Source organism: Haliotis cracherodii, unplaced genomic scaffold (genome assembly GCF_022045235.1).
Source record: "Haliotis cracherodii isolate W230 unplaced genomic scaffold, xgHalCrac1.p SCAF_1, whole genome shotgun sequence".
NCBI classification, from domain to species: Eukaryota; Metazoa; Mollusca; class Gastropoda; order Lepetellida; family Haliotidae; genus Haliotis; species Haliotis cracherodii.
In genome coordinates this window covers 77624822-77647946 of record NW_027266264.1, presented here as the reverse complement: position 1 = coordinate 77647946, position 23125 = coordinate 77624822, and the positions used below count along the sequence as shown (strand labels likewise).

Below are 23125 nucleotides of genomic sequence, written 5' to 3'. Positions count from 1 at the left end.
CTGTTCTGCTTATAGCGAAAATAAACTTGATTTAATGCCAGAATTGTGACAGGTTTGACCAAATTTGCCTCGAGAGAAAGTTTATATTTTGAAACCGGCTGGCTGCCATTAAAAGAGAGAGAAAAATTTAAAAAACTTACGACAGTCCACAAAATAATAATAAATGAATGTCCCTCATATCTAAATGATTTGTTACCCCACAATAGATCAGCTGCTTCAAATTATAACCTACGTAACAAACAGAACATGACTGTACCTTTTGCCAGAACAAGTACATTTCAGAAATCATTTTTAATAGACTCTTTAAAACAATGGAATTCACAAAATGGAAATATTAAAAATAGTATCTCTGTAGCTGAAGTAAAAACAAAAATTAACCAAATGTTATCAAATCTCCATATTATTTCAGTTATGGAAAGCGTCAAATTAATATTATCCATACAAGACTTAGACATAGATGTAGCAATCTAAATGGTGATTTATTGAGGGTTAATTTGTCAGACACTATTTATTGCCCTTGCGGTTCCCCATGCGAAAATGCTTTTCACTATTTTCTTGAATGTAAAAAATATTCTTTAATAAAATAATCTTTGTTTATCAACATTAGGAATATAGGGATTCAGACACATTTAGAAACAATTCTTAGTGGAAACAGAAATCTATCTTATTATCACAGCTTAGTTATGTTCTATATTTCCCGCCCTTCACATGAATTTAAAATGTCTATTAGTTTATTAACTACTGTGTTATTTTATAAATATATCATTTATTGTACCAAAAAATATAATTCATCATATGTATATATGTATACGTATGTGTGGGTGTATGTAGGGATATATGTTTGTGTGTAATACTGTATATATATATGAATATGTGTGTGTTCTTATATTTTCTCATTACTTGTAATTCCTATGCACTGTACACTTATTCTGCACTATAATTATTTACATATCACAATGTAATGAAATGTATATAGGACAAGGCCTCGTAAGTGTGTCACTTGTGCCTAAACCATTTGATTTCCGCAATAAAATAAGTTTAAATCACATTTATATCAGATTTTAAAGACTTAAACTGGCTATCTGGTTACCAAATGCACTTTGCCCCAGCAGTTAAAACATCATTTTCAGGTAGATGTTCTGGTGGTGTGTGTCTCTGCGTTAGGCAAGATGTTGTGAACCAGTGCATCCACCTTAGCTCCGATATAGAAAACTTCATATGTTTAAAATTTCCAAAATCTGTGTTTAATTTAAAATGTGATAATCATTTAATGTTTTGTACACATATGTCCTTCCGGCAGGTTCTACATTTTACAAAGGGAGGACAGATTCAGGTTGCCTTATTGACACAGTGGAAGTTTTTATATTGGAGCATTGATCTGATTTCACTGCTTCACATGTGCTACTCTGTGGTGATTTTAATGCCCGCACAAGCAACGAAAATAATCCCATTTCTGAGGACAGTGACGACTTTGGACAAGATGATTTATACATTGATGTAGACAATGCCCCTGTTGAACAGCGTGTATAACACGATGGTACTATCAATAGATTCGGATGCATTTTATTGAATCTATGCTTTGTTCTTCGCATGTTTATACTAAATGGGAGAGTTTATGGTGATAGAGCAGGCGAGTTTACGTTTGTAGGAGATACTGGTTCTAGTGTTGTTGATTATTTTATGGCATCTGTTGATTTTTTCCAGTATGTAGATATGTTAAATGTTGGTGATCGATCAGATTTAGACCATTTCCCTCTTGAGTTATCCTGCAGGTTTCCTTTTAGCAATCGTTCCATACATAGTTTAGACTGTGAGGATTATGTCTCTACGAACAGTACATTTTCATGGAACGAATCGAAGGAAAGTATTTTATCACAACACTTAGGGACTCCTTGCATATTCATGAACATTCCTTGATTGATAAAATTGAAGCTTATGTAGAGGAGGGGATTGCATATTTGGCACAGTATGTTCTGGACTCGGCGTCCTGTATAAAGAAACAGACTAAATATGGTGAAAATAAACACGATAAATCAAAGTTGAATATAGCATGTAGGGCAGCAAGATCTGAATCCAGGAAGGCTCTCAGAAGGTATAGGTGTTGTCGCAGTGAATACAACAGAAAAAGCCACTGTAAACTACGAAATGTGTATAAAACCTTTTGTTGAGAGTTCAAATATGATATTAAATTGTCACGGCTTGTCCGCCTAAACAGCACTTTACACAGTCCGAAATTATTTTTGAAAACTATACGTTCTCTTCAGAGACATTCTACCCCCAGGGGATCTATATCCCCAACAGAATGGTAAGATCTTTTCAAGAAGTTATTCTCAAAAGATGATTCTATATATTTGGTAGACAATGAGTGCTTTGAACGTGATAATGATGGCGTCAGTGAAAACTTTAGTGATGTTGACATGCTTCTGTTGGATTTGGCTATCACGGAAACGGAAATATTTAATGCTATATCTCGCTTTAAAACTGGTAAATCTGCTGGAGTTGATTGTGTTATAGCTGATATGCTTAAGAACTCATTACCTGATCTTATGCCTTTTCTGGTTAAATGTTTCAATCGTTTTTCCTGCTGTCTGGTCAAAATCTATTATTATTCCGTTATTCAAGAATGGAAACGTAAACAATCCTGACACGAGTATTCTTAGTAAAGCATTTACTTCAATCATTAATACTAGAAGAACACAGTTGTGAAATATATAAGTTGACCACATATTTACTTTGTATGCAGTCATTGAGAAATATTTATCGTACAGGAAACGCAAGTTGTAAGTGGCCTTTGTTGATTTTAAAAAGGCATTTGATTTTGTAAATGGAGCTAACTTGTGGAGCTGTTTGAAAAATAAGGGTTAAGGAGGCAGAATGTTAAATCCATTGCCATTGTTAAATCAACGTATGCAAATGTAACATCATGTGTTCGCTTTGGTGATACTAAAGGTGACTATTTTGATTGCCCGATAGGCTTACGCCAAGGATATGTTTTAAGTCCTATACTTTTCTCATTGAATATAAATGAGTTATATGTTGATATCTTACAGTCCGGTAGACATGGCGTCCAGCTCTTCCCTGATATAATAGAACTTTTCAGGCTACTTTTGCAGATGATTTAATTTTGATGTCTAGTACTGCTATTGGTCAACAGAAGCAGCTTGACATACTTTCGGAATATTCATATAAATGGAAACTTAGTGTTAATCTTGATAAAACAAACATTGTTATATTTCGTAGAGGTGGTCGAGTGGCCACAAGAGAGAAATAGGTTTTTGGAGGTACATGTATTAATGTTGTAAGTGAATACAAATACCTTGGCATATTGTTTACCCATACACTGAATCTGAATAAGTCAGTAATTAATCTCATAAACAGAGCAAAGAAAGCTCTGTTACAAGTCCACTCTGTTATGTCTAAGCTTGAAGTTATTTCACCAAAATGTATTTTAAATTATTTGATTCTCAAATATACAACCTATTTTACTATATGGGTCTGAGATATGGGGTTGTAAAGAGTTCTCTACAATTTCTTGGTATTTTCAAGATAATTCTTTTATGTGTTTCACACTTAAGTGAACAAAATGCACCCCAAAAATTTGGACATTATTTTTGGAAGGTTTCCGGAAGGTTTCCGGGCCGGATCCAAAATGGGAAGGTTTCCGGAAGACGGAAACCTACACTTTTTTTTGCTGTGAATACAACCTACTTTACTAAATGGGTCTGAGATATGGGGTTGTAAAGAGTTCTATACAATTGAAAAGGTTCATCTCCTCGCTTGTAAAAGGTTTTTGAATGTTGGTATGTCAGCACCAAGTAATATGGTTTATGGAGAATGCGGGAGATTCCCATTGTACATCATATCTTACATTCGTTACTTGAAGTATTGGTGTAAAATAATAATAATGTCTGAACACAGTTTACCCAAGAAAGCCTTCAACGTGCTTGTACACCTCGATAGTCTTGGGAAGAACACATGGGCTTCTTGTATTCCTACATTGCTTTTTTACATATGGATTTGGTTTCATTTGGCTGTCCCAGACAATTGGTAATGCAAATGTTTCCATTAAGTACTTTAGCATGCGTGCCATTGATATGTTTCATCAGAAATGGCATTCAGATATTTACGAAAGTTCAAGATATGATACTTATCGCCAATTCAAGTCATTGCTTGATTATAAGATAAGATGATGACTAATGAGGGGCCTACTTACCCTTACGTTAAGGTCCCGTTAAGACCCGGGTTAGAATTGGTCCTAAGTAACCCATTCTTCCCGTTAATGGCGACTGTGCTTGTCGTATGAGGCGACTAATGGGATCGGGTGGCCAGGCTTGCTGAATTGGTTGATGCATGTCATTGTATACCAGTTGTGATGGTCCAGGATTGTCTGGTCCAGACTCTATTATGTACAAACCACCGCCATATAGGTGGAATATTGCTGAGTGCAACGTTTGAAAAACACACGAAACGAACAAAGAACTTTACGATAAACGACGAAATAAGTTTCAAAATAAATAAAATACAACACAAATAAAATAGATTGTTTATGGTTAAATAAGTCACTGTATATTCTCTGTACACTGACTGATTTATCTCATGCAGCAAAAATAGGATTTGTATATATGTTTTTATATAATTTGGGTTCAGTGTAATCACGTGACACTAAACATTCCACAGGTGCATACCAATCCACAAAGACATTGACGAAGGTCTGTGTCCCTGGTTATTGTGAGTTGAGTTTTTTCCCGACGTATGAGTTGAAACTAACTTTAGCAGACTGTTCAGCAACTCCAATCTATGAAATGGAGTGCAATACTGTGGTGGTTGCCGTACCGTACCCTACAGCTGACGTGAATCGATGGCAAGATGATTTGATCTGAAATGGCGTCTCCGTTGGACGAACGTGATGGAGAAAGAGCAACAGCGGCCGTGTTGTTCGATTGCAGTTTGTTGCTAAATGCCCTACGCTTAACAACTGGTGTGGTTATGTAGTGTTTCAAGGATTGCTCATTTATATGGCCAGTGATAGACATAATTCACAGGGCCCCAACGCTTGCCGCGGACAACCTTTTCATGATTGTGGTTGTTCAATGGTTTGTGTCTGTTTGGGGTCACCCCGCGGGGTGGGAGGTGGTTGATATGATCTTTTAAAGACTGTTTACACCCATGGACTGCTGAAAGATCAACAGTTCGGTTCCGAAAGCGTAGTCGGAAAGAAAACATCCACTTGTTTGATTTGAGTTGTTTTTCAACTTTTTACTTTTGTGTCCATAACGTTTTGTGTGCAGCATCTATGGCTGTTTTCCTTCTCACGATTGTCAACGCCATGGTTTGTTTTATCAGATTCATTGTAAGAAACTATTTCACCAATCCACCAATTGATGTGGATGCTCCGTCTTGATTGACAGGAATGATAAAACTATGTTACGAAGGATATACTTGATCACGGGGGAGGTAATTTGAACACAGTCGTGACGTCACCCCATTATGACGTAGCTCAGAAAGTGTACTATATCGCAGGACAAAGTACTGTCAACTCCTTTTATCGAATAAACTTATAAATTCTACTCATACATGGTGTCTAAGGCACCGTATCTCTCTCACTGTGCAGAGTCTCGTCCCTTAGGTGCGCCAGAAACATATTCTGCTCATACATTGCGCCTAAGGCACCGTATCTCACTGTGCAGAGTTTCGTCCCTTAGGTGCGCCAGAAACCTATTCTGCTCATACATGGCGTCTAAGGCACCGTATCTCACTGTGCAGAGTTTCGTCCCTTAGGTGCGTATGAAACCTATGATCGTGGGTTCAATTCCATTGTTTTAGGTTTATCAGCACAATACCCGTGCTCGTGGGTTTCACCAAAGTGGTAAACGCCTAACGTCTGCATCACTTCGGGTTTCCTCCAACATCAAGCTGACACACTGAGATATAACTAAAATACTGTTCAAAACGACGTTAAATCCAACTTACTCGCTCTTCTAATCGAAGAACAGGATCACAGAAACTCAATGTGGCAGGCAAGAACGTGGACCGAGAGGTCACAATAACTACAATCCTTAAATAAGGCACTTGTGAATGATACAAAAATATATTTGCCTACCACAATTATACATAAGGTCAAATGGTGATGCGCAGTGTTCTTTATACGTAAATCGTCACGATATGGCTGAAATATTGCCGATGTGACGTAAAGCATAGACCCACTCACTCCCTTATACCTAAACCCGTATTGCAGATGAACCCACAACATTAAACAGACCCGTCTGTTTGGGCGAGTTATTTGTAAGATGACTTAATTTGCTGAACCAGGACCTTCGGGTTCTTCTTTGCCTTGTCCTTAATCCATTTTCCCTCTCTGATCAACCACTGGGTTATCAATAGTGACATTCCATTTGGCGCTATCCAAGGAGCAAGCCACACTGGAATCTACGTCCTAAATACCGACGAATTAGCATCCTAACCCTCAAGAAGTGCCTCAGGAGGTGTCATTTAATTGGATCTTCGTCCACTATGAGTACACGGCATTTCACGGGAAAGATAGGACTTCCTAGAAGTGCTGCCCTTTTGGCACAACCGCTGTACACACGTAGTCAGTCATTTCAGAGATCTTCATCATTACAAGATACAGCCAAACGTTAATAGAAAGCTTAAAAATATCCCTTTAACTTTTATAGTTTACTGTATAATTTTCATCAACTCTTTTGCGTGCCGTAAGACGGTGTGAATAACCTTAATGGTTTTATGATGTTAACATACTGTTCAAATTGATTTTGACTCAAATACAGTAAACACAACGAATCTATCCTCAGTGATCACGCGAGATCACGTGTACAATTGAAACTGTGGACAATATTTTCCCGATTTGAAAACTAAGTGATTTGACTATATTGATGTTTGTTGTAAATGTAAAGATGTACAGTATGCCCCAATAAATGTAATGTATATAGACAAGATCATGAACAGTTCCGTTTTGAATAGACAGCCACTCGATCCTACGATCCTGATCGTTCTGTTTTTACTACAGGGTTTTACTGCACATTTTCCTTCAATTAATACTGCTTCAAATACAGATATTAAATGACGTTTTGGTTACATTGTTGACAACAGTTGAGTCATTTGTACACAAGCAACCTATGCTTGTCGTAAAAGGCGACTATGCTTGTGTTAAGAGGCGACTAACGGGATCGGGTGGTCAGGCTCGCTGACTGGGTTGATGCGTGTCATCGTATCCCAATTTCGTGACTGTGGCCACTAGTGATTTCGCCTATATGTTTGTAAATAGGGTACTACTGTAACAATACGTGTTACTCTGACCAACAGAGAAATTCATGTTTCACTTCATATGGAATGTACAGTGTTACACATGCACAGTAGAACAGAACAGTTTCATGAACACTAATATTCGTTTAGGGTCTAGATTAGACGATTACTTGCATTTCAAAGTGTAAATTATATTAATTAATTAAATAATTTCATGTTGGATATTTTCCCCATACTTTCAAGTTTAATAATGGCATCATCAATTATCCATCATCGTATAAGCTAGAAACCCACGACGACAATCGTTCCCATCTCATTTCATGCATGTTTTATGTTCACATCAGTACGGTGGCCCACAAGGGACATGGTGTCTGTTTTTCCATATTTTGATATTTCACTTACATTTATCGTAACCTTTTGCAAATTAACACGATTTGTCTTACAAATATGTGATGAATCATGATTTAAGAAGATATTGAATCGTTGAAAAACGAAACAAAAATGTCAAAAACTAAAATGAAAATGGTTTTGGTTTTTGACATTTCCATTTTAGTTTTTGATATTTTCGCTTCACATTTCAGCAACTCAATAGCAAGTACATTTTCCATGTTTTCGGATGTTTTTATACATGATTTATCACATATTTGTATGGCAAATTGTGTTAATTTGCAAAAGGTTACGATAAAAGTAAGTGAAACATCAAAATATTGAAAAACAGACTCCATGTCCCTAATGGGTCACAGTACATCAGTATACGAATTGCGTGCATGAACACAGCCATGGGTGGCACAACGGTCTGGGGCGTCGTAACTTCTTCAGTCGTGCCAGGATCCGCTGATCGTGGGTTCGAATAACAGCTTTCATCCTTAACCTGACCCCTGGTCAGTCATCTCCACAAGCCTGGGTTTTACAACCTTGCCTAGAAAGTCTGTAAATGTATGTTATTGTATAAAATAACTTTGTCACACGAGACAGTTTATACACGCAGGTACGTGTTGTACATTTAGCAGTTTTCGGTTTTTGGCCACAAAGAATAATTCTTCATACTTTTAAAACTAATCAGTTATAGTCTTTAGGCATTTAGAAGTGATACACATAAGGAAGAGAATTTATGGATGTCAGCTTCTTTATTATGTGGAACAGAACGTTTCGGAGTATATGCTGACTCCTTTATCAATTCACCTGATGAAGGAGTAAGCATATACTCCGGAACGTTGTGTTCCCCATAATAAAGAAGTTAACATCCATAAATTCTCTTCCTTAAACAGTTATAATTTCTCTTTGAAGACGAATGCAAACGTAATTTTCTGTCCGCGATTGTTGTGCTGATGTATGTCCAGCATGTACATATTTCATAGGTTGTCATTCAGCCTTTGTCTGTGATTGTGTAAAGAATCTTTTTAGTGAAAAAATTCTTTCTTCATTTCTTGTGTGATACAAATTATTAACTGTACCCTTATCATGGTATTACCCGTCATCCCGAGGCAAGACTATCCATTGGCCTATACAACAGCCTAGTGCTTACCCTGGCCATTTCAAGCCTACTTTTCTGTGCTAAAATATGAGAGGACCAACGCACATATCGAAAGTCCAATCAGAGACCGTTTTACAAAATCAACATTCAGGTTCCGAAAACGTGTTCGCGACTATGGCTACAGCCATCGCCTGTCGAATTTGCGCTGAATATATTCGACAATTAAGCGGAGACAAACATTTACGAAGTGGCTTCAAGTTTTCAGTCAACTCACCCAAGTACATTCATATATTGAATGCAGACTTCATTGTTTTTTTTAAACCCGAACGACAGAACACTTTTCGCTGTGACTGAGATGCAGTGCTATTTTGAGGCGTCCACTGCTGATGTTTCATGTTACCGAGATGTGCAGTGGTACTTGTACTGTGTAGTCTGTGTGCCGCTATTATTGTAAGAGCGAAATGCGGCAGTAATAAGTATCTTTACTGTGGTAATCTGTCATTTTGTTTGTCTGTCAGGGATGAAATCTCGAATCTTTTCGTTCGGTCGTCTGCTGTGGTGGCTTGAAATGGCAAGGGTGGGAATTAGGCATTGATGTCGGCGAGCGGACACTCATGCCTCGGGAAGATGGGTATCCCCAAACATACCTAATTATTTGTTTAAAGAAATACGGAGGCTTAGATTCTGCCGAACATACACGATTGGTTTTTGCCTGATTATCCAAATGAATTGGGAAAAAGGGATCCTGCCTCTAAGACTTTTGGAATCAACTCCAGCTCAACCAAGCACAGCTTAAGGCAAATCGAATTTTTGTCTTAATTAGAGAATATCAATCATGAGACGAAAATGGAGAGGAGAAGGTTTGTGACATTTTTGGCGGTAGAGGAGGATACTATATTTAAGTGTAAGAGACTGTGTCCCTCGGTAACAACAACAGGCAAGGGTTTACCCCAACAAAGCCACCGATGTGAGATGTGGTTGATCTGGTGCTATTTGTGGAGCACGTACGTCAGGCCGATATTCTGGTTACAGCGAGAGATGCAGGAACAGTGGACAATAATCACAGCGCACAGACATCCATATTGTCAAAATATGAAGAACTATTTTTGAACTGATCTAGTGTTATTGTAAGTCTTCTAAGTAGGTAGGTTCAATGTGATCTAAGTTAAGTATGTACTTATATCAACTCGAAAAGATAATTCAGCTCGCTGAATATCTTTGACAAAGAGAGGTAAGAAGAGTTACAAATATGGCACATTTTAATAACCCTCTTTTAACACGCCCACTTATAATGTCAAACATTCAATGTGCTTTTTTTTTTTTCAGGTCCGGGAAGTTGAAAAGGTACGATGACAATACCTGCAGGAGAAGATTAATAAGTAAGCCAATCTTTTGTTGATTTCACAAACAGCGCCCCTCAGACCCAAATCACCTCATTAATGATCAAACGAAAATATTTATTCTTTAAATACCAAGGGGCAATTTAGGAGCATTGAACTTCATTAAACAATAAAACATTTTAAAATTTTACAATGTATGGATATGCTAATCTGGAGAATGAAAAACAACTGGATAAAAATATAAGCCCTGGAGAATGTCCATTGAACAGGTCCCTTCAATAGTTATATGTTCAGCTTCCATGGTTATTTGTTCCCGTGCTAGATTTGGGTGTGCACCGTGCTGATTGGGTGTTACAGTAATGATTCCGTGACAGACACACGCAATTAGATGCAGTGTAAATGTCAGACAGAATAAACATATCGTCACGGCTCTGTGACAGATAACGAACAATAAGTCGACGAGCAGGTAAAACATAACAAACGCCCTCAAGCCTTTCCTTTACTATAGGTCCATGGGTCAGGCTTAGTTTCTTTCCTGGACAAAAAATGCATATGCTTCACTTGATTAAATTCATATCTGCTTATGTTTCCCTGGGTAACGTTTACAGCTGCATGTGTTTCCATGGTTACGTATACAGCTGCATATGGGTCCCTAGTAAAGCTTACAGCTGTATGTATTACCCTGGTAACGTATACAGCTGCATGTGCTTCCCTGGTAACGTTTACAGCAGCATTTGTTTCCTTGAGTTACTTAAGGGCTGAATATGTTTCCTTGGTTTCCTGGGTTACGCTGACCGATGCACATGTTGCTCTGGGTTACGCTGACCATGCACATGTTGCCCTGGGTTACGTTGGCCGCTGAGTATTTTGCAGTGGATTATGCTAACAGCTGCAAATTTTGCCATGAGTTACGATAAACGCTGCATGTGATTCCATGGAAGCTCCGAAAGCGTACATCGTGAAATCCGTTTGATTCTACACAAAGGTAGGGATAATTCACGCAATCTATTTTGGAACAACACCAGGATGAAAGTTCTCTGGGCTACACATCTCTGATGCGGATTACCAACTTACAAACCTGGCTCCCGTGAGGCCATAGTTTCTGCTATGTTGCATGTTTGGATATTTAGCGGTGATTGGTTTTTCGTCTGATTTGTTTTAGTTATAAATTGTGTAAACCAATTTTCAAATTGTCCATTTTCAGGAAAATTATAACATTTGAAGTTTTGATCTATAAGAACATCAATCAATGAATGGACCATCGCCTTTGCCGTCTACGGGGATATGATCCGTTTCTTATGATGAGGCGTTCCACTTTGACATTTGAGTTTTTTTTAACCCTACCATATTAAACACCCTATTTCCAGCCTGTAATCAAATGCTCCCACGATTACAGCTTAATTAAAGCCACAAAAGTCGCCAGTACGGGCATCAAAAGCTGTATTCAAATCAAACGGATTATGTCCATTTCACATTTCACATGTTTAACGACATTCCACATATTGCTCTAAACGAACATGCCATGCCCTTGACATGCCATGCCCTTCCCCATCCCTGTACGTCTCCGAGGGGATGTCCCTGGTTCTAGCGGCAGTCTCACGATGTACAGGTGGACAAAGAGGCGAACAGCCTGTGACAAACACTGTTAGGTTTTCATTATGTCTGTCCCATTTTTTCTCTTCAACACGCAATCTCCTCCTCATGGGTGTGAACTCAGTAGTGTCAATTACGGGAGTGACTGCAAGCCTTCTGAAAAAGATAGATTGGATTCTTTGGCAATTTCTAGTACTGACATGAAGGCTGAACACTCGTGTCAAGGATGCTGTGGCTAATTTATGGTGAAGGCCAGATGTGGTTTGTCACTGAATATTCAATCACTTCATGTCACCGTCGTTGATCGTTGTTCACACAATCGCATTAATTAAGTTCATGTTACAAGATTAAAAGGACGACGGGATACCCTGGATGAACCACAAGGTCCAGGTTCTATTCACCACAAGGGTACTATGGATGAAACTTATTTCTGGAATATTGCTAAAAGCGGCGTTAACAAATAATCGCTCTCCCTCTAACGATAAGTCATGATGACATATTCCGGTGGTCTAGATAAGATATGATTCAATACAAGTTTAGACCTGTGAAGATCCGGGTTAGTATGGTCCTTGAGCAACCCATGCTTGTCGTAATAGGCGACTCTGCTTGTCATAAAAGGCGACTAACGGGATCTTGTGGTTAGGCTTGCTGACTTGGTTGATGCTTGTCATAGTATCCCAATTTCGTGGCTCGATGTTCATGATATTAATCACTGGATTGTCTGATCCAGACTCGATTAACTACAGACAGCCGTCACATAGCTGGAATATTGCTGAGTGCGGCGTTAAACAACAAACAAGAAACAAACATTACATGTTTAACTTCCTGAATTAGTAGCACAAAGTCCGGGCTTATACGATTAACGTTTCACGTAGGGATTTCGAGTTAGAAAACACGTACTTTTAAGCCAGGATAAGTTGAGCTGTGACCTGAAAATTTACACCGTATGACTATGTATGAGGTCCGCCCACTGGCGCGTACCATTGTGAAGAAAGGGGAAGCGGGTGGTCCGCGACAAGTATTACGGTGGATATGCGCGACAACGAGTTCTAGTGGCGAGTTCAATAGCACAAAATGGAACTTGCTGATGTAAGGTACCCGATGTCAATGTAAACGATGACAGCCAACTAAGAAATATGGTGACAGGGAATTCATTGACTGTAAAAATGGAATACTTTTTGTTTTTTACCCCAGAGAGCAATAATGAATAGTGTCATGTCATTCATGAAACAATTGTGAAGGTTGAGACCGTAACGTAGTGATAGTTGATTCAATGACATAGCTTTAATATGACAAGCGAGCGTGACATCGGTGTGTGACAAGTTGACAACCCCAGACATAAACAGCTGCCATACAAATTTGGCTGATACTCTAAAAGATGGATGTTTTATTTATCAGCAGTTGCGATGATGCAAATTGAAGGGGTCATTCCTTATGACCTTTCCACACGCAGCGAAGTAGATAACCGTGTTGACATGACATGTCACTTCAGAAACTGGATATTATTCCGTCATTTAAGTTTACTAATTTCACATGGACTAAATTTACCGCAAGGACTATGTATCAAGTTTCTTCTAGTCAAACATATTTCATAAAAACAGTCTGTAATGCTCACTGAATTCTTCTCACTTTGGTTATATATAACGCATCAGTGGTTTGGAGGTGAGTGAGAGATTGAATGCTACACTACAATCGCCAAGGCTACTGAGGGGCTGTATGTAGCCTAGTTGTAAAAGCGTTCGCTCGTCACGCCTAAGGTTCTTGTTTGATTCCCCACAGGGAGGCCCGTCGTAATATTGAACATTCATAAAAAGCTGCATAAAAGCCAACTTCATCACTCACTTCAGGGTTCTTGGGTGGTTATTAAATGGTTATCGACTCCTTGATAACCCGTGTTTTCGCTACAATGTGTGAAGCTCAGTCTTGGTGACTCTCCCGTGACAGGGCTACTTATTCAGTTTTCCACTCGTCTAAGAAAGACTAGACGGAACCCAGTCGAGTGAAAGTGAAATTTTATCGTATGTAACATTAAACTTGCTCTGACTTTAATAAACACCTGTTGAATACACCAGCAATACCCGCCATTATCAATTCGTTCATGTCACTCTCGGTGATGATTGTGGGCTTGAATCACGGATTGCTCCGATTATGTTCTAGGTTTGTCAGCAACATACCCGTACTCATGGGTTTCACCAAAGTGATAAACCTCTTGAAACCTGCATCACTTCGAAATTTCCTCCAACATCAAGCTGACACTCCGTGATATAACTGGAATCCTGTTCAAAGCGGCCTTAAACCCAAATCACTCACTTAAAGTGGTGCACGAATCCGATCGCTTTATGGTTTCCATCAACATTAACGTTTTGAAGATGCCAGCTGGAATGAACATGTGTTTTTTAAAAGAAATCAAAATTCGCGTAACCTTCATACGAGATATTTACGGTACAGTGAAATTTGATGTCACTGTATATCTGATCCTTTTTCATTATTCGCTAAATTAAAACTGAATAAACATGTTGGATATTTTCTGAAAGTGCAGTCGAAGATTGCGCAATGCCGTTGAGTCGTAGGTTTGAATAGATATAACATTACTAAGATAATTGATTTATCAGAACTTAGATTTCACCAACTTACCTCCCACATTAGGCAGACAAGACGTATGGTTAACTAATATAAATTATAAGCGGCTTTAAACTCATCCACTCACATGGCAGTATGAACAGGAAGTAAATCTGTCTGTAATTTGTTGCAACGTACAGACATAGACACAATTTGTTTTTGAGAAGACATTGAGTGTTGAGTGTCTTTTGGATTATATCGTGTTTATCATCAGTGTTTTGGACAATGTTACTATAATAAGCATTCAGGTAACCTGAACCCCGTTTCAGAAAGTGGCCTGTCCCAGCTTCCATTCTTTAACACAGACTTACGTAGTATTAGTTATTTGTGTGGAGCAAAGCCCTCTTTCTAAGGATCTGGTATGCCTGTAAAATACTACTCTGCGCACTTGGTTGCAGCTGGTGAAGAACACTGGACTAAAGTTCTGCAGGTAAATGCCAATTCATCCAACTCCAGGCACCTCCGATGTCGGGGGTGCTCACGTTCTCCGTCTCCGCGGCCTGGGGGCCCCATTCCCAGGCACCCCAGTCCTTCTCCCCGACATCACAGTGCCTGTCCCAACAGTCCACCAAGGGACCGCAAGAGACGTTCAAAGAGCCTTGGCAGGACGGGTGACGGTTTATTTCACAATCTTACAAATAGGTTCCGTCAGTGGATTCAATCTAAGCGGAAATACGAGATCTCTCCAACAGATTGTATGCAAGCAGATGACAGGTATGTGTGGAACAAGGAGCAGGTCTTTGAGGAGGACGTGGCTCTGAGATCGTACAGATCTAGCTTCCACGATCAGAATGTGCCTAACAATGAATTCAATTCCGTCCAGGACAACCAAACGGCAAATCTAGCATATAGCAAAGGAAAGACTGTGGTTCAAATCACATACTCTGAAGCCAAATCAGACCATGATTCCGACGACACCGGCGTCCCTCCCGCAGACGTTCCTCATTTGCTGAAGCCTCCGGATATTTCTGGTCGCCAGTTGCTCCGAGCCTCACGGTATAAACATAGAGAAAAGCAGCTAAACTCGGCTGGCCCTGGGTGTCGCCAGCCGCTCACAGGCACCATCAGCTGCCCGCCCAAACAAGGCCCGGAACCCAATGACGTCTCCCCCAGGTTTAGACGTCGATGTGCCACGTGGCCAGTACAGGGGAGAAAGGTCAACTCTGAAGGTAAGAATGAAGAATTGGAATGGTCAAGACAAACAGTCGTATTCATTACCATGTATTGTTTGTAAGTTACGAAGTGGTTTTCGAATAGCATTTGTCTTCCATCTCTGATTTTTTTCAGTGTGTAGGACCACAACTAGCTCACCTTCCCGAGTCCAGTTTCAACCTTGCCGAACTAGGATGTTATGTCTGGGCTCGATCGTAGCGCCACCAGTGGCTATTACGCGTTATGTTCCTTCTATGGACCTCCTATTTACCAGTCAAATTCCACCTGTGCATTTACTTCAAGCAAAACGAGGGTGCCCATTCAAGACGATCTCATTGACGATCAAGATCTATTTTGTAATAAAACTCAAAGTGCATCAAGTATTGCAAGCACCTTGTGTCGATTTCGATACGTCTTTTTTATTGGACTGTGCATAGACTATATGTCTAATATATAACTCCAGCCTAGTTCAGCAAGGGTGGAGACTGGACTCTTACAGTCAGTTAACAGTTGTGGGTAGGGGCCTGTCGCCGATTATTATCATAGGTATGTCAAAACCAGTCCGTGGCTTGTGGGATTGCAGAAGTGTTGTTGTGTAATGCATATCGATGATTAGTGTCATTAAGCTGACCGTCGCTATATCTTGAAAATATCAAATCGCTCACTTTCAATGTGCGGTAGATGTCACATTTGTAATGATTGCAGAAAGGTTCTTAAGTTTAGTTTTGAATTGTACTTTTGAATAGTTTAAAGTGTGCTGATTCTTTTATATTCAGATGCTGACAATGAAGATCTGGATGTTTCTTTCCTACACGACAGTGTGTTTGGGAGGTAGGGTCTATTTGTATGTTCTCGCGTAGTGTCTTCAGAGAACAGTCTCCCTGGTCTAGTGGGTAGAGCGTCTGCCCGGAGAGCGGGTTAATGTTCGATCCCCACCACGTCACACCAAAGACATTAAAATATGGTACTTGTTGATACCCTGCCTGGCGCAAGTTAGGGAATAAAACAAAAAACACAACAAAAAACAACAACAAAAAAACAACAACAAAAGACAAAAACAACAACACACAAATATTTGAAAAGAATGCATGTTCTTATTTTTCAGGACCGTTCTTGATGGCAAGATGTCGATTGAAGATTTCAGTATTCCTTACGAAGATGTAAGCGTCACTGACTGTGTGAGGGTTGGAAGGAGATGTACAATTCACAGGTGAGAGAGACTGTTGCTATACTTGGGGAGGGCTGCACACATGTTGAAGAAGGTTCTATGTTACGGTGCTGGTTAGTTGACAGTTGGATAGTGAGTGAGAGGACGAATGTTGCATAAAGGTGACAAAGGAATGTTTGTGTTCGCTCATCACAGCGGAGACGTATTGTTTGGCGCAGTAAGGGCTTGCATCGATGTGAGAGAGAAGTGAGCTGTGTTGCAATCGGGAGAGTCAGGGTGCAACCTATTAACATGTGGATCAGTAATTTGGTGAGAGAGAACAACGAACGGTACGGCGACTTGGTGAACAGTGTACTCACCAAATAGGTAAAAACGACCGGAGGTAATTTATAGAGTCTTGACCCTCGCCATTGAGCGCGATAAAACAGTCAATCAGAATTATTAAATGCTCTTGTTTAGACGACATGCATGGGTACTGGCAACTGCAACAAAATTCCAACCGAATGATAAGCATTATGTACTAGGAACGTAGTACACCCTGGAATCTCAGCACGTATTAAGTCCCGGAAGGTTCTGTTATGGAGATTCGGTGTCCCCAACTGTGATATTGCTGAAATGTTGTTAAAAGCGTCGTGGGGCACATTTAGGGAAGGGTTCTTTCAGGTTATAGCAATGTTCGTAGGTTAGGAACTATGGAGGGTGTAGCGATTAGAGTAGATGGTTTCTTTGTGAGTTATCTAATTAGTATGTAAAGACGGTAGCTGTTGATGCAGCCCCATTTTACCTATGAGCCCCAGCACTATAGCTTGTCACAAGTGACCGACCAGTTGACCTTATCGAAATTTTTTTTGTCTGAAATTGCTTGAAAAAAATAATAATGCTTCAGACTGTTGAAGGAACATCTAGATTGTCAACAGTGTTGTAAGATTAATTAACCCTTTAAAAAAGTCTGTTTTTTAGGAATTTAGCCTCCATACAAAACCCCACAATATCACATGGTTGGACCCGTAGAGCCGTAGAGGCGACTATATTTCTCTGTATTGGATGGGGTAGGTAGGCTCTGTAACTTCGTTGATCGTGTGTGATCATATGCATGGGACGTTGCTCGTTCGTTTGTAATTCAGCGACTGGTTTTATTACTTCATTATTTACATGCTGTTGTCGTACTGCTGGTATATGTCTGACTCGCGTTAAACAGCAAACAAAGTGTCTTCTTTGCAGGGGACGTTGGCATGGTGAAGTGACAATCCATCTTTTCGGTGACAAGAAAGGTGACGAAACTGACGTATTCTGGTCCGATCTGACGAAGCTGTGTCGAATACGTCATGAAAATATCAACCTGTTCATGGGGGCTTGTACTCTACCACCAAACAGGGCCGTCATCACCAGGTGAGGGGCAAGTGTATGAACAAATAGTTGATAAAAAATCACCAACAACTTTATTGATAGAAAAAGGGTTAGGAATTGTAGAAGAGTCAAAGATTCGAGGAAAGCCCATTCCTAAAAATGAAAATTATTGGCCCATCCTTTCCATACCTGTCATGATATTTTGGATATCATCATAATGTGACGCATCAATGAAGTCCGATGCAATTCCCTATTTTGACTTGCCTTTGCATGTGTTTGACATGTGCCACCGGTAGGGCAGAATAGCTCCTGGTATCATCACAATTTGATAGTGATTCATAAATTCCTAGTAGGAATCGTACAATGGACTTTCTGCTTTGTTATGAATATAGAAATGGTCTTGTCGCTTTTATTTACTGTGAATGCCCCTGTAAGGTTACAACTTGCATCAGCGCTGATCGTGTCGTTCTTGTCCAACTTACCACACAGAGACAAAGATGTTTGTTTTAAGCATCACTGTAGCATTATTACACCAATATGACAGCAGGTCGATGGATACCATGAATAGTCTTCAAAATAATGTTCTAAGATGCTTTGCTAAAATATTAAAGGCGCCGGCTTAACTTTATCCTGCAATAAAGAACACTTTGAGTAAGTCATTATGGACTGACGTCATGACGCTTTTTATAGTTTTGATTGTTACAGACCAAGGTTGCCTATGCTCCAGTTAAGACATAAGAAAACAAAAGTTATTTCATACCGATTAATACAATACATGTTGTACTGAAATATTAGAAGTTTTGAAAAGTGTAACTATATAGAGATGGCTGAATTTGCTCAGCTCATTTATTCATTTCATTGTATTCATGTCAAATGTATGTAACCGGAGTATTATAACGATTAGGTTAGAACGACGAATACTTATGGTGGTTCATGGGGTTTATATTGTCTGTAGTTCAATCGTGAATATGAAGATCCTAATGCAAGAAATATGGAGAAATGATGATATACCTTAAAACATAATACAGTAAGGTTAAACCACTGGACCCGGTTGTATCACACTTTAATGACGCCATTAACTGATGATGCTTTTAGAATTTAATGTATCATTAGGCTCAATGTAGCAATTAGTTAATGAAGGTTTGATACTGCCAGAACCAGGGCCTACTTGCACAAAGCGATCTTAGCGCTAAGATGATCGTAACGCCCATACTTTAACATAGGCTTACAATAGTCCCCCGCCGTGATATTGCTGGAAAATTGCTAAAAGCGGCGTAAATCCATAGTCACTCACTCACTCACACTGTAACCAGTGCTTTAACAATGCTGTGTTTCTTCGCTTTATTAGCATATAAATGGGAGGATTTGTGTAGATGGCTCATACATATCATAATTAGAGCACTTGTAATATATGTAAAACGGATATTTTTGCTATAAATATATATTTGGGTGATTGTCTGGTTTCTAAGATACCCCTACACACTCATATGTGTGAATAACTGTAAAAATACTTGTCGCTAGAATAAAAATCGATTCCTGAATAAATATTCACATCTATGTGATGGTTTGTATACCACAAATCATAAACGCAAGATATCTGAGAATCGAAAAAATTAATGTTTCGAAATTTGTGAAAGAAAACTCACCATGAAAGGACGTTATCGTAAAAAGATCAGACATTGTTCATGAAAACCTACTGTAATAAATATTACTGGTTTTAAATTACCCCAATGACGTACATATATTCTGGATTATGAAACCTGTAAAAGACTAGTATGATACTCCCACACGAGGTACGATGGTGCGCAATCAGCCAAGTTACCGAGTCCGGCCTCTTACGACAAACAAAAGCTACATGGGAATCCCCGTGGGGTTTGAATAGGCGGGTCGGGTTGGCTTGGCTTGTGGTTAAAGCGATAGTTCGTCACGCCGAAGAGCCAGACATGTCGATTCATGTCGGTAACAGTATCATGTAGCGCAACCAACTCGGTAAGCATACTATTTCATGGGTTGCAGTTGCAGTTTTCTACCATTCTACCATGCAACCTCAACTCAACACCTCAGCTCACAATAACCAGCAACACCGAACTTAACATTTCTTAGCTTGGCCCCAAAATTCACTTGTGCCATGTTTCAAGTCACGTGATTAATTTGATGGAAATTACTATAAAATCCTAAATTTAAAAATACTATATATTACTGCATGGGATCTTGGATAACCACACACTGAACGGATAATGAATATGACGGGTGCAATCAAATAAGTACCAGAACCCCGTCAGTTCAATTTACGTCACGTCATTACGGATTTGATTTTAAAACCAGCTCCAATAAAACATAATCAAATTTGGTATCTTAAAAAAGAAATAAAGTTTGCTCTAACCCAAATGTATAGTGTAATAAAGTATAGTTTTTCTTTTAAATTATACCCACGTGAGAATCGAACCCTGTAATAAAGTATACTTTTTCTTTTATATTATACCCACGTGAGAATCGAAACATACTCGGCGTCACGAGCGGCTGCTTTTACCTCAAGGCCTCTGTAGTTGGTTGAAAGACAATTAGGTGATCAGCAAACTGTGTTTTCAATGTAGAACTAGATTACCTGTAGATTTAACCGCGCTAAATTGAATTTGGAACCGAACGCGTCCGAATGAACGGTTACTGGCATTCTGTTGAGCTCCCAGATTTCACAACGACTTGTGACGGGTAGTTTTGTTTCACTAACACCCAGATGTCCTGCATTGATTTGTTCTCTGAACGACAATACTTGATTATGTTTATGTAATATTTAGTCGAGTCGTTACTATCTGTTCGGGGAAGATTTGCCAACACCATTAATTATCTGAGATTACCAGCTAACATTCTGGGCAAACAAAACGGAAATGGTATTGCGATTTACGATCCATCATCACAAACACGAATGGTTAAATTTCTTATGCCTGCAATATTGATGTTGTTTGTTCTGTTCTCGTTGTGCTGAAAGGTAAACGCTTCCAGTTTGGCGTTGTCGGTAGTGAAATCATCTTTATAAGTGATAATATAGCCCTCGGGCCTGGAGTAGATAATGGGTTGTTAGAGATACCAAACTTTCTGGCAAACATTATTTGACTTCAGTTAACAAACGTTTCAGAAGCTAGATACGTTTACATACGTTTTGGGATGTCTTTACAGATCGAAAAACGTCAATATGCTTCCTAAACCGTCTTTGTGCACACAACAACTTATTATCGATGTTTATCGAACAAGACCGTAGAAATGTAAGGGTGTGTGGTCGGATTGGGTTAGGTTGTGGTCTTGAGATGGCTTTGTTGTTGTTGTTGTTGTTGTTGTTGTTGTTGGTGTGTGTGTGTGTGTGTGTGTGTGTGTGTGTGTGTGTGTGTGTGTGTGTGTGTGTGTGTGTGTGTGTGTGTGTGTGTGTGTGTGTGTGACTGTGAGTGTCGGTCGTTTAAGGGTGGGGTGTGGGTGTGGCGGTTGTGTTAGTGTGGATGTGTAGGTGGGGGGTGTTGTATTTTGGCACTCATCTAAGGTAGCGTTGGGTTTCTTGAACGTACCAGGATTTGTAATGATTTTGACTCCTGGTTTGTCAGCACCACACAATACTCGTGGGTTTTACAGAAGTACTTAACGTCTCTGTCCTCCTACATTTAATTTATAGCGTAATACCATTTAAAGATGATTTAAAAACAAATGTTACTCATCATTGTCCAGAGTGTTTAATAAACGACATTATGTTGCAAATACAGATCTCGCCCACTTACTGCGCTATATTGTATTTACCAAAATAATTTGATTCATTTCCGTCTCATCATTGTCGTCATCCTACCCACAGAATGCCCTGCTCTGTGCGGAAATGAGACTACGGCAATCAGCGCTGATGCAGGAATCGTAATTAGATATATGTGACAAACTCGAGCCATGGCTAATGGCGGATTCTCCATACGGCAATGAGGCCATTTATTTTGGAATAACCTGAATTTGACATGAAGAGCCCTCAATTTGACATGACGATTTGGATAATGAAGGTAGTATTGTATGATTAAGCTGTCCGGAGCACTGGCCTTGTTATTTGTCCTGTGTGCTGCAGTTCATATTGCCCTGATCCACCACAATGGCTCGCGGCCTGTATCATACATATTCAAGTGTAATAATAATTATGGTCAAAACTGTTTCTCGTTTCTTCATTAAGAAATGGGAAGGATGGCCGATATGTTTTGTTTTCATTAGGTTTCCCAACCGCTGCAACCTAAACTCCAGGAGAGCGGAAGGTCGGAGGTTTGAACCTCCTGGCCTCCTTATACCGAAAGACAAAATATGGCACTTGTTGTTTCCCTGTCTGGCGTTAAGGGGAGATAACAAGGACTAACGTTAACCCCATTTCACGTCACCTACACCCAGAAAGTACAAAAAGCCACATCTAAAGCATCAATGAACCACAGGCTTTCCTGATTTTCGAAGTCACGAACGGCATTGTTGATTGTCAATGCTGATTAAATGAAAAAAGAGCAACTTCGATATTGAAAGTGAATCTAAATTCGAAACCGGAACCGAATCAAGTATTACAAAATATACAATAGTCTGAAGGATGGGTCCGATATTTAAGATTAGTGAGTTTGTGATGAGAAACAAATCTGTGTAATCTATTTACATCCCTTTATGATGACCCACTTTCACATTGTAATATTAACGTGAAGCGTTTAAAGTCGTACCATTTAATGCGAAATATTTGTTGAGTTTCTGTTCATGTAACGGGCGACGGGTTGTCGGGTAGCCTTGTGGTTAGAGCGTTCGCTCGTCACGCTAAAGACCCAGGTTCGATTCCCGACATGGGTACAATGTGTGAAGGTAATATAGGTAATCTGTCGTTTCGAGTTATCCGACATCGCAACTGAGTGAATGATTGTAGTTTTATGCACTAGTCAGCTTTTTGCAAGTTTTGCCTATTTTGGGTAAAATGTCGAACAAATGTATTTTGTCCTATCTTATTTTTGATATATTGAAACTTGGTATGTGATTAGCACGTAACGGAGCTTACCTACTCTCTGGGTCGAGGGGTAACCTAATGTTCAAAGCGCCCGCTCGTCCTGTGAAGGACAGGGTTCAATTCCCCCAAAAAGTATAATAGTGGACCCCTATTCTAAATGTCTGGTTTTTGGCGTTGATGGCTTCTTA

The 23125-nt window shown here is 39.5% G+C and overlaps 1 protein-coding gene across 2 annotated transcripts in view; it reads left to right on the top strand.

Moving 5' to 3' along the window:
- LOC139477328 (serine/threonine-protein kinase A-Raf-like) overlaps positions 1-23125 on the top strand; it is a 79384-nt gene that overhangs the window by 40462 nt on the left and 15797 nt on the right. For both annotated transcript variants that reach the window (XM_071259992.1, XM_071259915.1), the window contains 5 exons: positions 10061-10113; positions 14685-15455; positions 16215-16269; positions 16544-16648; positions 17828-17995. In XM_071259992.1, the coding sequence (XP_071116093.1) occupies positions 10061-10113; positions 14685-15455; positions 16215-16269; positions 16544-16648; positions 17828-17995 (1152 nt within the window). The remainder of the gene's footprint in view (positions 1-10060; positions 10114-14684; positions 15456-16214; positions 16270-16543; positions 16649-17827; positions 17996-23125) is intronic.